This window comes from Malus domestica, chromosome 10 (assembly GCF_042453785.1).
Source record: "Malus domestica chromosome 10, GDT2T_hap1".
In the NCBI taxonomy this organism is placed as follows: domain Eukaryota; kingdom Viridiplantae; phylum Streptophyta; class Magnoliopsida; order Rosales; family Rosaceae; genus Malus; species Malus domestica.
Window position 1 is genome coordinate 41,353,547 of NC_091670.1, and position 14,358 is coordinate 41,367,904.

Here is a 14,358-nt window from a genome sequence, read left to right on the forward strand (position 1 = left end):
TCAAAAATCATTTTTCTTCTCAAATCAAAACCCTAAGGTCTGATAATGGCACAGAATACATGTCCCAAGTCATGACTCAATATTTGAGCAACAATGGCATCATACATCAAACTAGCTGTGTTGGCACACCCCAACAAAATGGTGTTGCCGAGAGAAAAAACCGAGATCTCCTTGAAAAAACTAGGGCATTGATGTTACAAATGAATGTACCAAAACGTTTTTGGTCTCAAAGCGTCATGACAGCAGCTTACCTGATCAACAGGTTACCTAGTAGGGTTTTGGGGTTCAAATCCCCAATGGAGATAATCAAGAACAGAAAGGTGGACTTATCTCACCTTAAAGTCTTTGGATGCATCTGTTTTGTTCATGTTCAGTCATTACATCGAGACAAACTTGATCCTAGGGCAACTAAATGCATTTTCCTTGGCTACTCGTCCACACAAAAAGGGTATAAGTGTTATAATCCACAACTTAAGAGATTAATTGTTTCAAGGGATGTTCAATTTCATGAAACTAACTCTTATTACAGTAAGTCTCTGGATAGTACAAGTCAGGGGGAGATTATCTTGGACAGTTTTCCACTGCCAAGGACTGAGATATTCAACAATGCGGGTGATCAACCTCACACAATGGATCTTGTGGCTCCAAATCAACCGAATTCATATGACGACAGCAACATGCCTGTAGAAGATGAAACTCTACGTGGTATTGATCCTGAAGAACCTTCAGAAGAGTCTCCTCCTACCATACCTCGACGAAATCCAACTCGTGAGAGACACCCACCAGCAAGACTGCAAGACTTTGTTACGTACAAGCTCAAGCACCCCTTATCCAACTACTGTTCTTACCAAAGGTTGTCTCCTAATTACACTGCCTATTTGAGTAATATATCTGCGCATGAAGAGCCTCAATCATTTCAAGAAGCCAACCAATCCCAAGTGTGGCAGCAAGCAATGCAGGATGAACTGCATGCACTCGATCAACATAAAACCTGGAGCATTGTGCCACTGCCCAAAGGAAAGAAGATAGTAGGCTGCAGATGGATATACAAGATTAAATTCAACTCGGATGGGTCTATTGAAAGACACAAGGCACGATTAGTGGCCCGTGGCTTCACTCAAACATTTGATGTGGATTACAAGGAAACCTTTGCTCCCGTTGCTAAGATGAACACAGTGCGTGTACTCTTGTCTGTGGCTGTCAACAAAGGATGGCCTATGTATCAAATGGATGTAAAAAACGCCTTCTTACATGGTGAGCTTGAAGAAGACGTCTACATGAGATTACCACCGGGTCACTCTCAAAGTCATAAACAGGATGTTGTGTGTAAACTACACAAATCAATTTATGGTCTTAAACAATCACCGAGAGCCTGGTATGCTAAGCTCAGTTCTGTTCTTATCAGTGTTGGTTTTGGAAGAAGCAATGCGGACTCCTCTTTATTTGTACGTTCAGGCACCGCTGGTACATTAGTTGTTCTTGTGTATGTTGATGACTTGATCATCACCGGAGATAACCCTGAAGAAATCAAAGAACTCAAGCACTTCCTTCAGCAGCGCTTTGCAATAAAAGATCTTGGTGTTCTGAGATACTTCCTTGGCATCGAAATGGCTACCTCTCACAAGGGCTTCTTCCTTAACCAGCGCAAATATGTTCTGGATCTCCTTAAGGAATCAAATATGAGTGATGCTAAACCGGTTCCTACACCTCTCGACATTAAACTTAAGGTCAGCTTAGAGGGTCAATCTCTTCCAAACATAAGTTATTATCAGCGGTTGGTTGGTAAGTTGATATACCTAACCATCACAAGGCCCGACATTACCTATGCTGTCAGTATTGTTAGCCAATTTATGCACTCTCCCACGATGGAGCACTTTAACCTAGTCAAAAGGATACTTCGGTATCTAAAAGGTTCTGTGGGACGTGGTATAATCATGAAGAAAAATGCAAACACTCAGATTACAGGTTATTGTGATGCAGATTGGGCTGGCAATTCCATTGATCGTAAGTCTACAACGGGATTTTGCACGTTTGTGGGAGGCAACCTTGTCTCATGGAAAAGCAAAAAACAAACTGTTGTTGCAAGATCCAGTGCTGAGGCAGAATATCGGGCAATGGCATCTACCGCGTGTGAACTAATCTGGCTCAAAGGTTTACTGTGTGACTTAGGTGTTTTCAATCATCAATCCATGTCCCTTTTCTGTGACAATCAGGCTGCAATGCACATTGCTTCCAACCCAGTTTTTCACGAGAGAACCAAGCACATTGAAGTCGATTGTCACTATGTTCGTACACAAGTTCAATCTCAGGTTATCCAAACGCATTTTGTAAGGAGCTCGGATCAACTTGCGGACCTATTCACAAAATCATTGGCCTCTCATCAGTTTCAACTTCTTCTTGGCAAGCTTGGATCCATCAATCTTCTGGATCCAGCTTGAGGGGGAGTATTGGAAGTAGGGTTCAATGTTGGAAGAATATTGGAAGAATAATGCAAGAAGGGTCTGTAGGGTTCAAAGGGTCCGTAGGGTTCAATGATAATGCATCCATTTGTTTAAGTTCTTTGATAGATAACAGCTCATCCTAGTGCTATGTTAGCTGGTTGTTATTCCTCCAGCTTTGTAAAGCTAATTAATAGTTTAAGTTAGAGAGAGTGGAAGGCACAATGATGCTTTGTTTAGCTGTCAGGAAGGTCATAATGATGCTGCGATTGCTGCCATTATTCTCTTCCTTTCCGCTCCACCCTCCTGCTTGTTTTTCTTTTCATATATATGCTGTCCTTGTAGCTGGTTCTTCCTTATGAAAATTACATCATAAATTCATCACTACCGAAGAAGAAGAGGTGCCGAAGCAATGATTACCAGAGCTTCCCTTCGATACTATCACTCGATTTTGTTGTGGCTGCCTGTGGTGTCTTTGAAGAGCAATTTGGGTTTGAACCTTTTTGTTATGCCAATTGCTACATCGATGCAAAAAAAAAAAATTGTCTTCTGAACATGAACGTGTCGTACAAATAGATGCTGTTTTCAGTTCAGTCACTCGTGAGTGTAATGATGTGACATGTGTTTGTGATCTCGACCGGGAGGCAGGGCGCTTATAACAGTTGGGAAGGATGTCAATTGGAGATGCTTGAAACATCCAAACCAGAATTTGTTAAAACAGGGCAAACTGGTGGTGGATCAAGCAGAATTTTGTTCATGCAGATATAGCGAAGGAGGGGTTTGTATTTTCTGGGAGGGATTCTATCAGTTGTTTTACCTTTGGGGTAACCGTCTAGCGGTTGCCGATACAGCAGAGGGAGCCCTTAACGTCTTTTGCTGTTAGAAACTTTATGTTCATCTTAAGAATTTTGAACCTTTTTTGTTACACCAGTGTTTTCACCGCATCTATTTATGTGGAAAACAAAAGAATATGTTCATGATTTTTATGCAGAATATAACGACATTTAAATATCACTAGATCTCCTCCAAATAGCATCCAAACAATTTGATCTCACAAACAGTCAAACAAAGCTCTTAAAAAGCCTTATACATCAAATACATTAAACCCTTTTAGGGTTTAACCAAGCTTTGCAAGAACATCATTGAGGGAAGATACGGTCGCGGCGTAGTACTTCTCTGCTTCCGGGGTGCTCTTGATCTTTGCTGCATGGTCCAACTGTCCCCAGACACAAAACAAAAGTACATGAATCAATACAAACCAAAATCTATGTCAAGTAAAAGACGTGTATGTGACATGGTGAACTTACGCCATCAATGTCTTTGAAGAGCTTTCCAGCGAGTTCCTTGAGGGGCTCCTTCTCGGGTTTAGGTTTGGCAGAAATGACGGTCTTGAGGTCATAACGGAGATACGAGGATCTGAGACGAAGATCGTTCTGGACGTAGGGCCATGCCTTTTTGTCAATGAACTCCTTGACAGCTACAATTTCCTTGGCTGACTCCTTCGCCCGCGCGGCAGCCTGAGCCGGAGTGAGTGGTTGGAGGAAGAACCTCTCCTTCAACGGCAGGTCAAGGTCTCTTGCCTCATCCGAGTTTAGGGTTCCAGCTGCCACAACAAAAACAAATTCACCTTCGTAAGTTCATCAACGCACCCAATAAACAATTCATGCATTTCATATTCTCAATGATTCAGATCAAACTAAACATATTGTGTTGCAAATCCAATTCCAATGTTTAATTCTGCATTCAAATTAAGTGCTTTTGAAATAAGCACTTGAAATTTTGTGTTTCTCATAAAAACAACGCTTATGAGTAAAAGTGCTTCTACGGAAACAGTCTCAAACGAGTCCTAAAACATTGTACATTTTTCATGTAACAAGTTTCTATATTATGTTTTAGTATTCTAATGCAATTGCCATGCTAAGACTGAAAATAGTGACAAGGTCAAGAGTGAGGGTCTTACGCAATCCACCGGAGGGAGGTGGAGGAGGACCGATTTTGATGGGCTTAGCCTCGGCAAGCACAGCTTGAACAAATGACCCGGAGGCCAAACCAACTGCGACGAGACCAAGCACGGCCCTACGACTAGTTTCGGGCTCTGAAGGCACTTGCTGGGCTCTAATGGTGAGCCCGGACCTCGCCACGGCTAGCCTGCCGGTGCTGCTGACCGCGTTCAAGCGTGATGAGCTGCTTAGGTGGAGGCTGCCCTCCAAAACTGCCTGGGAGGAACCGTGCAGGCCAGCCATTGAAGCCATAGCTTGTGCCATTTTCTTAACCTCCTTAACTTTTTATTTGCTTTGTTTTTTTAACAATGATCGGTTTTCAGTGGCAGAAATGTGGAAATTATATGTTTTGTTCTATGCTAATGTGATGTAGAGTGGTCTTGGGCAAGGACCTTATCTGCCATTTTCTGGTTGGATAAATTGGATATGGTTATTAGCCAATTGGGATTTGACAAGTGTTCCTTGTTGCATTTTCTATTTGACAAACTGGATAATGTTCCAACTAGGACTGTCATTTAGAAGTTAAAATTCATAGAGGCATTAAACTTGACTCTCTTTAAATCATAATAACGAGAGCGCCTTGCATGGTGTCATATTGAATTCTGATGAATGAAAATTCTAAGAAAAATTCACCTACACTGTGATGTTATTGTGATGTTTTCCAACTCACTTGTGCTCATGTGTTAGAGTTTTCATATGTCAATGCGTAATGGACTTTAGATAGTGCCATAATGACATACTTATCGTATGAAAGTTCTTAAAAACTCTAAACAAAAATAAATTAAATAAGAGGAATCATCATGTCCATCTATTTTAAGTTCATTTTTTTGTCAAAATCTCATATAGTGTATAGTCGTATACCAAATAAGTTATGAATTTGCCATTTATGTGTTAAATCCAAATTTAAATGTCTTCCAAAATTAATGAAATTTGAAATTCCATTCAATGAATTACTAGCGATGCAAATCTAGGTTTTATGTCTAAATACTAAATCCAATTAGTTAAAAAAAAGGAAAAAATATTAAATAATTAATGAAAATGCTTCATTTCATTTCAGTTTTCAAATAACGATATTCGAATGCAACAGCATCCACAAGGGTCCAAAATTACAATACATGACATGTGAAAATGCGGTACTTCGTACTTTTTAATCTGTTATTTCTTTTTTTATTAGTCTTTTGGTGTTGCTTATCCGCTTTACAAATTTCATAAATTTCAATTATTGTGTGGCCATTTTGACTTTATACCATTGAACCCGGACCTTCTCCAGATCCCAATATCCAAAGCCTAGGGATCATTTAATCCGGGTCGTTGAAATTTGATCTAACGGTTACAATTATTATAACTTTAGAGGTGCCTCCTGTTTGTAGCCGTTGGAACAAATTTCAACGCCCCGAATGATTTGATCTCTAGGATTAGGATATTGGAATCCGGAAAGGATCCGGGTTCTATACCATTAACCACAAACAAAATGTAGAGTTAGGGATGGTTTAGGAACGGTATTAGGAGATGAATAGTTTTTAGTGTTTGAGAACACGACTTGAATGATCAAGTGTCATAATACAATTGATTGGACTTTTAAAACCGTAATTGATCAAGTAACTTGGCCCTTTGAAACCCACATAAACCGGCCCCGCCCGGCCCATATAATCACCAACGTCTTTTTGGAAGAGCGTGTTAATGTTTGTACCGCCAGATCCAATTTCAAATTTTCACTCACTCTCTCCCTCTCTCTCTCTCTCTCTCCCTCTCTCCCCTTCTTCTCTCAGACACTCTTTTCCAACTCTCAAGCCCTATCTTCCGCCAAATCCCCAATTCGATTTCACCAATCGAAACCCCAACTCTGCAAATTCAACGTCACACCCTTATATCCGACCGTCGGCTCCACCAGATCGGCAGCTAAGAAGCGGGACCTGATTAATGGCGTCTCGCAACCAAAACAGGGCTCCTCGGAGCCCATTTTCTGTAAGCGAGAAAAAAAGAATTAAAATTTTCAGTTTTGATTTTGTTTGCTTAATTCGGTGGGCGATGATTTGTTGTTTTGGGTTCAGAATGGAAGAAAAATGTATGAAATGACTTTTGGTGTTGGTTGAAAATTAATGGTTATGTAGGATTGTGTAAATAAAGGTTTCAGATGGGGGATTGTAATGGTGAGTTTTTCGTTTTGTGTAGAAAAAGAGTAGTCTTGATGAAGTTCCCTTAGACAAGCGGCGGAGAATCGAAACAAGAAAACCGGAGGTACCGAGTAGTATGGGCCGCCAACGACCGCCACTTGCTGTTGTTAAGCAAGACGCAGCAGGTACAAGCGATATAGGCAGTGTGGAGGGATCAGAGTGTGCCAATGTTGAGTTTACGAAGGAAGAAGTCGAGGCGTTGTTGGTTGAGAAGTTAAAAGTGAAGAAATTTGATCATAAGGTTTATTTCTCACCCCAATTGTTTTAATAAACAGGGCTTTTTTGTGTGCGTCTTTTGAAATCTGAATTGTTGTTTCTTTTTTTTTGTAACGTTTTTTATCCGGTCATATGGCAGGGGAAAGCTGAGCAGTTAGCTGATTATAGTAAGAGGCTGAAGCTATGCATCAAATGGTTGCAGGAAGTTGAGGAAGGCCATATTCTCGAGGAGGAAAAACTACGGAATGCATTGGCTTCTGCAGAAAAAAAATGCGCGGATACTGGTAATTTCTTTATTCTTTATTCATGCCATTGTCTGTTGGAGTTGCATAACTTCGTAACTAACCGATGAATTGCTTATATGTGGTGGTGGTATATTAAGTATTATAGAGTTTTCGGATGGAAATCTCAAGCCATTTGTCAAGTAGTATCGTGCTTTTGTTACAAGTGAACCTATGTGGTTATGATATTTAAGAGATTTTGTTCAAAGGAACAGATTTGTAATATGTGTTCAATTTGTTTATTTTTAAGAGGTGGAGATGAGAAACAAGGTCGACGAGCTCAATGCCGTAAATTTAAAGCTGAGGGAAAATATAGCTACTTTAGAAGAGAAACTTGCGAAAGAAGAATCAGAGAAGTTGGTAAGGTTTCCAGTCATGCAGTTGCACACTAATTTTTGTGATAGGATTGTCATTCCCGCTTTTGGTTTTTTTGTTCTTGGGTCTTTTCTTCGCATTTTTATTTTCATCCTTTTGTTTGACATTCAGGATGCGATTGCTAGTCACAGAAGTGAAAAGGAAGCAAGGGATGCTGCTGAGAAGTTGCAAGCTTCTCTCTCACAGAAGCTTGAAATAGTGCGGGAGGAGAAATTAGTTGCAGACAAGAAGGTAATACAGTCAGATTTTTCTCTTCCTTCTGCATATTACCTATTCTTTTCCGAATTCCCCTCCGGTTTATCAAAATTTGCATTCGGTAATGTTCCTAAAATTGTGCTGCTGCAGGTTTCTTCGTATCAGGATTTATATAATCGAGCACAAGAGTACAACAAGAGTCTACAACAGTACAATAGCAAACTCCAAAAAGATCTCGAAACTGCCACCGAGTCTCTCAAACGAGTTGAAGATGAGAAAAGGACTGTTCTGGAGACGCTTAGCAATTTGAGAGTTCACAATAAGGCATTGCAAGATGAGTTGACTAAAGTAACGGTACGTATGTACATGATATATACCTTTTTGTCACCTTTCACCACCCTATATATATCCTAGTTCAATTTTTTTGTAAACTGAGAGACGGTTTTCTTGGGAAATGACCCATTTATTTACCTGAAATCCAAGAATATAACATGCCTCTTCACTGTATGTACATGATTTGCGTGTAGGCCTCACTGGACGAAACATCAAAGCAGAAGGAATTATTAGATAATGAAATCAAATGCCTTCGTGGGGAACTGCAGCAAGTTAGAGATGACCGCGATCGCCATGCAAGAGAGATTCAAGATATGAGGGATCAGGTGGTGAAGTACAAGGAAAACACCGAGATGTCGTGTGAAGAGTTAGATAGATTGATGAGAAAATCAAAAGCCTTGGAGGTTCATATTAGATTCTTTATTTTGTTTTAGTTTTTTTTATATTTTATTTTATGATTTCCTGCTGTATCAACTTTTTAATATTGTGGGCATGCTTTTTTAGGAAAGAGATTCATCTCAAAAACAGGAGATAGATACCTTAAAGCATGAGCTAAATGCTGCAAATGATAAATTGAAGGTAATATGAATTCAGTTGGGGTTTTAAAATGTTGCTTGTACCAGTCAATTTATAAGTTAACATCTACTGTTTACTTTCTCTTAGATGGTCAGTCAATCCGCTTCAGAAACATTGAAAGAATTTGAAGAACATAAGAGAATCGTACAGGAGTTACAAAATCGCCTCGCTGAATCAGAGCTGCAAATACTGGAAGGAGAGAAGTTGAGGAAAAAGTTACATAACACTATTCTGGTAATTTTACTATGCTTAACATGTTATAGAGTTAATAAGATTTCAGGGTACTAATCTTTCTCTTTAATAGGAATTAAAAGGTAATATTAGGGTGTTCTGTCGAGTGCGTCCGTTGCTACCTGACGATGCCAATGCAACAGACGCCCCTGTAGTTTCTTATCCTACAGGAACAGAAGCTCTTGGCAGAGGCCTTGACTTGGTACAGAGTGGTATGGGCATGTCTAATAATTTTTTACTTTAATTAGTTTAAAATATAAGTATACACCACTTTACTCAAGTTATTTTAATCTAATTCCACTATAAATGTTTGCAGGCCAAAAATTTAATTTCACATTTGACAAGGTGTTTCACCACGAGACTTCCCAACAAGACGTTTTTGTGGAAATATCGCAACTTGTACAAAGTGCACTTGATGGCTACAAGGTATAAGTTGAATCTTGTTCATGTGTTTTTAAAGGAACTAAATGTTCATTAGATTGATTTTTTTTTTTTTGCACTTTAAACCGTAACTCTTTTTTTTCCCATTATTTTGGTTTTTGAGTCCATAATTGAGATAACTTTTGCCTTTAGGAATTAGCTGCCAGCGTTTAATATTTTGTGTATTTGGTTATGTATTGATCTTGGGAGCAGCCTCTCCATAAATGGGGGTAAGGCTAGCCGACATTCACCTCTCCCAGACCCTGCGTAAAGCGGGAGCCTTGTGCACTGGGTACGGTTATGTATTGATCGTTTTTCTTTCCCCATTAAGTATTTTATGGAATATGTTTTTAGAATTAGAACGGCTTCCAATTTCTTCAGTGAATTCTTTTACCTTTCATACAGGCAAATGCATGCATTAAAATAAATATTGATTATCTTTTTCAGGTCTGTATATTTGCGTATGGTCAAACAGGTTCCGGAAAAACTTATACTATGATGGGCAGACCAGATGCTCCAGAGCAAAAAGGTTTAATACCTCGTTCACTTGAGCAAATATTCCAAACGAGTCAAGCTCTTCAGGCCCAGGGTTGGAAATACAAAATGCAGGTACTACAACTTGTTTTTTGTTTGTTTAGGTTTGCAAATTATAATGTCCTTTCAAAATATGTGCAGGCATCGATGCTTGAAATATACAATGAGAACATTCGTGACTTGTTATGCACTGGTCGTTCAAGCAGTGCAGACTTGTCAAAGACAGAAAATGGTGTTTGCGGAAAGCAGTACACGATAAAGCATGATGCAAATGGAAACACATATGTTTCTGACCTAACGATTGTTGATGTTTGCAACATAAACCAAATTTCATCTCTTCTACAACAGGCTGCACATAGCAGGTATGCATCAAAAGTATTCGAATCGGTCGTGATATTTCATATATGTTAGTTCATTTTGAGTCACTTTCATATGAAAGGCTGCACTTAGCAATGTTACTGTCAAGTTTTCAAAACATCAAATCTGATGTGGCTTTTCATTCTTGAATGCTATTTCTTAGGTCTGTAGGCAAGACTCATATGAATGAGCAATCTTCGAGAAGCCATTTTGTGTTTACCTTGCGTATATCTGGGATTAATGAGGTTTGTTTTGCGCTGATGTGATGTTATTGTTCTTCCTCACCAATCTTCCATTCGCTTTTTTTTATTACTGACATGCTTTCTTGCCTTGGTAGAACACGGAACAACAAGTCCAGGGGGTCTTAAATCTTATTGACCTTGCTGGTAGTGAAAGACTATCAAGGAGTGGTGCAACCGGAGAGCGTTTGAAGGAGACTCAGGTTCTTTTCTTCTTGAAATCCCCAATCTTCTTTCCCGAATAGAAGTAAATATATTCTCAAGTTTTATATTGGTTAGCTAACAATATGACATTAACAACCAGGCCATTAACAAAAGTCTCTCATCATTGAGCGACGTCATATTTGCTTTGGCGAAAAAGGAGGACCATGTTCCTTTTAGGAACTCCAAACTGACATATCTTCTACAGGTATAGTAATCTTTGATTATTTTTACCATTATGGCAGCTTGCTGTATTCTTGAACAATTGTAATAGTTACATTGTTGGATGACATCTCGTTTAATGTATAAACAGCCTTGTTTGGGAGGAGATTCGAAAACATTGATGGTTGTTAACATCTCCCCGGATTCCTCTTCGGTTGGGGAATCCCTCTGCTCACTTCGATTTGCTGCTAGGGTCAATGCTTGTGAAATTGGGATTCCTCGGAGGCAAACCTCCATGAAACCTGCAGATAATCGATTAAGTTACGGCTAGCTTTGTCATCTTTTCTGTTTGGAGGTTGGTTGCTGTCGTCTGTATGAGGGAAAGGGTGTGTTTTTGTAGATCTTGTGCTTTAAGGTACTACAAAATTTGTACTTGTAGATTTGTATCGTGTACTGAGAGATCAGTACTTTTTTCTCTATGCTTATGAGTTATGACTATATAGATTTATTGTTTCAGTAACTTGATTTATTGCTGTATGAGAAAATGTTCCTTATTGGATCAACACTTATCCCAAGTAATGATTGGCATATTCCTTTGTTAGTTGAATACAATAACAACAAATCTTAATCTCTCTAATTGGGTCGGCTGTATGAGTCCAGAACACCACGTGTCCTATTTTACCTCCATAAGGTAGTTGAGTTCGTTGAGACTTCATTAACTCTTTGATGTGGAACTATTTTCACATTTTTATATGTTTACTCACGTGTTGTTCGGTTTCACGTGCGTTTCGAGTACTATAAAGGTAGTTGATGTTACACTCCAAAATTGATTTGCTATAGAGATAATAGCATAACTCTTTATAAGCCGTTGATATTCTTTAACTTTCTGATGAGAAACAATCTCCACATCCTCATAATAAATAGCGGAAAAAGTACACTAAATTTTTTTATTTAATTTTCATTATTTATTGTCTTTTATTCATCTGACAAACATATAGATTTAGTCTCGTTCGCAAAAATAAATTTTTTCTTCCTATGCAGCATGCACTAAGTTTGAATTTCCCGTCTAACACTATAAATTGATAAAATTAATATATTTTACTTGTAAAAAATTTGTCAACTTACCAATGAGGATAAAGGGGGCAAAATCATCATACCATAGTTTGGATTATAAAACGGTGGGGTCCAAAAACATTCATATTTATCCTAATCTCTTTTCTCCTCCTTTTTGATAAAACTAAACTATCTAGCCTGTTGTTTTCAAACCGTGACAAAAAATAAGAATAAAGTGGTATTAGCAGCATCAGAATTCCAGAGTTATACACACAGTCACGGATATCCCAATCAAACTACAAAAGGCCACTCAACTGAGCCAACCGTGCCAAGCAGGGAAGCAACAGAAGCAACAGAAAGCAGAGAAGGAAGGGGAAGATGGCAGGTCAACTACGAGAAGAGCAGCAGGTAACTAGGCCCAAAGTCATGAAGGTTGACTCTGTGGAGACTTGGGACTCGCATGTTTCCCAAGCCACCAACCAAGGCCGTCCTGTAAGTCTCCTCAACCCTCTCGATTTCTGTTTAATTTGAGCGCTGTTCTAATCTAATCTAAACTGTTTGAAAAATGGGGATTCGAATTTGCGCGAGAGCAGCACACCGCTCTAGCCGACTTGGCTGTTGCACGTGAACATGATTAATTTGATCACAGTTGTGGAATTATGAGTTCGTTGTTGAATTGGTTTTTGGTTGGATGTGTTTGCAGATTATTGCACATTTCACTGCTTCGTGGTGCATGCCTTCGGTGGCTATGAACTCATTCTTCGAGGAAATTGCCTCAGATTATCCGGATGTTCTGTTTCTCACCGTTGATGTCGACGAGGTTAAGGTAATTAACCTAAATTCTTCAAACAAGCATATGTCTAATCTGTGTATATGTACAGATACATTTTTATCGAACTGGTAAAGTTATATGTTAGAACCCTGTTTGCATTTGGTGATGGTTTATGTTGTGAAGGAGTTTGTTCAAGCCTATCTTGAATCTGTTACTCAACAACACTTCATTGATCTTCTGAACTCGACTTGATTCCGACCTTTTGGTCCGGTGTTTTCGAGTGATTTCTAGTTTGAGGTTATGTCAAACTTTACGAGTTTTACAAACCATTTTGGTGCAAAAGAAGATTCAAAGAAATGGTAATGGAAGAGGACTAAAAACTCGCATTCATGGGAATTTTCGTTTAGGGGTTCGATTGGTGCTTGAGTTTCTGTCTATGATTTTTCGGATATTGCTTGTTGAATTGAGTTTTTGGCTTGACATCAACCTCTTTTGGAGCGTTCACTCGTGTGAACCTTTTCGCTGCGAAGAAAAGGAAGTTTGAAGACTTTCCTATCATGTAATTGTAGTAATCTAGCAAAAGAGAGGGACTAAGGTGCAGTTTGGGATTGAGGTGATTAAAAAAAAAGCTGGGAGGTTTTTTATGTTTGGTAAACATTCGCTTCAGTTTTTTTTCACAGTTTTGGATGAAATTGTGTTTGTTAAACATTTAGCTTCAGTTTTTTTGGATGAAAAAAGCCAAAAACAAGAAGTTGCAAAACCCAGCTTTGAAAAACCGGTTTTTTTCACATCTGTTTTACATAAAAGTTCACCAAACACTATAATACTGCTTTTTTTTTTCAAAAGCATTTTTACAAAAAAGTTTACCAAACACTCTACAGCTTTATTTCACAGCCGCTTATTCTCACAGCAGGGCAGAAGCAGTTTTTTTTCAAAGCACAACAATACCAAACCAGCCCTAAAACCTCTTATTACAGGAATTTTTCTCTAAAGATTTCGATGTTGTTTATGATGGCGATACCGATATGGATGTAACTATCTCTCTCCCTTTTGTTTTCATAGGAGGTAGCGACCCGATTGGAGATAAAGGCGATGCCAACCTTTTCGCTGATAAGGGACGGTGCAACGGTTGACAAGCTCGTGGGTGCCAATCCGGAAGAGATAAGGAAAAGGATTGAGGGTTTCTTTCAGTCCAGACGTGCGGATGTTGCATAGCACTAGCAGCAGTGTGATATGATACAGTTTGAAGTAGTGAAATAAGTGGTTGTGAATGGTTTTAACACAGATATGGATGATAAGCTTTTTCTTTGGCTGCTGTACGGATGACGTACACCGAAAACCTACCGATGCTCCGGTTGATAAGCTTGTCACTATAATGTTTTGTGATTTGTAATTTTGTTTCTTCTGTTCTTTCTGTCTCTAGTGATTGTGCTCTGAAGATGTTGTAATCTTTGACCTCCAGAAGTTGTAAATTGTGGTTGTAAGTGCGGTGGGAAATTCCTATAATGTGTGAAGAAGTTGTAAAGTGTGCTTGTAAACGTTTTTAGTACAATCTTTAGTAAAAATGCAAGTAAATTCTGGTAAAACCACATAACTGGTGCTTCTTGCAGAAAGCACTTTAAGTGCTTTTAGAACCCAAAAATATTTTTTTTACAAGCGTTTTCAGTCATTTTAAAAGCACATCCAAACGAGTACTTAATAAAATAACTGCACCAAACAATCAGGTCTGTATTATTTATCATATCCCAATCCTTATCCGAGCGGCCAAACAAGGCCTATTAACATAAAAGCTCCTTGATTT

General features: G+C 38.9%; 3 protein-coding genes across 3 annotated transcripts; 2 read left to right on the top strand and 1 right to left on the bottom strand.

Moving 5' to 3' along the window:
• Positions 1-3,418: 3,418 nt before the first annotated feature.
• LOC114827802 (oxygen-evolving enhancer protein 3-2, chloroplastic-like) lies at positions 3,419-4,821 on the bottom strand. Its single transcript, XM_029110436.2, has 3 exons — positions 4,399-4,821; positions 3,746-4,041; positions 3,419-3,654 (listed from the first exon to the last, which is right to left on the bottom strand). The coding sequence occupies exons 1-3, from the start codon at positions 4,700-4,702 to the stop codon at positions 3,556-3,558; spliced, it is 699 nt and encodes a 232-aa protein (XP_028966269.2). The 5' UTR covers positions 4,703-4,821; the 3' UTR covers positions 3,419-3,555.
• A 1,305-nt stretch (positions 4,822-6,126) lies between these two features.
• LOC114827803 (kinesin-like protein KIN-14C) lies at positions 6,127-11,333 on the top strand. Its single transcript, XM_029110437.2, has 17 exons — positions 6,127-6,403; positions 6,611-6,853; positions 6,968-7,112; positions 7,360-7,469; positions 7,596-7,715; positions 7,830-8,033; positions 8,207-8,416; positions 8,517-8,591; positions 8,676-8,822; positions 8,893-9,031; positions 9,136-9,245; positions 9,687-9,848; positions 9,915-10,135; positions 10,294-10,375; positions 10,468-10,572; positions 10,674-10,778; positions 10,884-11,333. The coding sequence occupies exons 1-17, from the start codon at positions 6,359-6,361 to the stop codon at positions 11,061-11,063; spliced, it is 2,403 nt and encodes an 800-aa protein (XP_028966270.1). The 5' UTR covers positions 6,127-6,358; the 3' UTR covers positions 11,064-11,333.
• A 629-nt stretch (positions 11,334-11,962) lies between these two features.
• Positions 11,963-14,143, top strand: LOC114827804 (thioredoxin-like protein CXXS1). Its single transcript, XM_029110438.2, has 3 exons — positions 11,963-12,277; positions 12,489-12,611; positions 13,620-14,143. The coding sequence occupies exons 1-3, from the start codon at positions 12,164-12,166 to the stop codon at positions 13,770-13,772; spliced, it is 390 nt and encodes a 129-aa protein (XP_028966271.1). The 5' UTR covers positions 11,963-12,163; the 3' UTR covers positions 13,773-14,143.
• Positions 14,144-14,358: the final 215 nt, after the last annotated feature.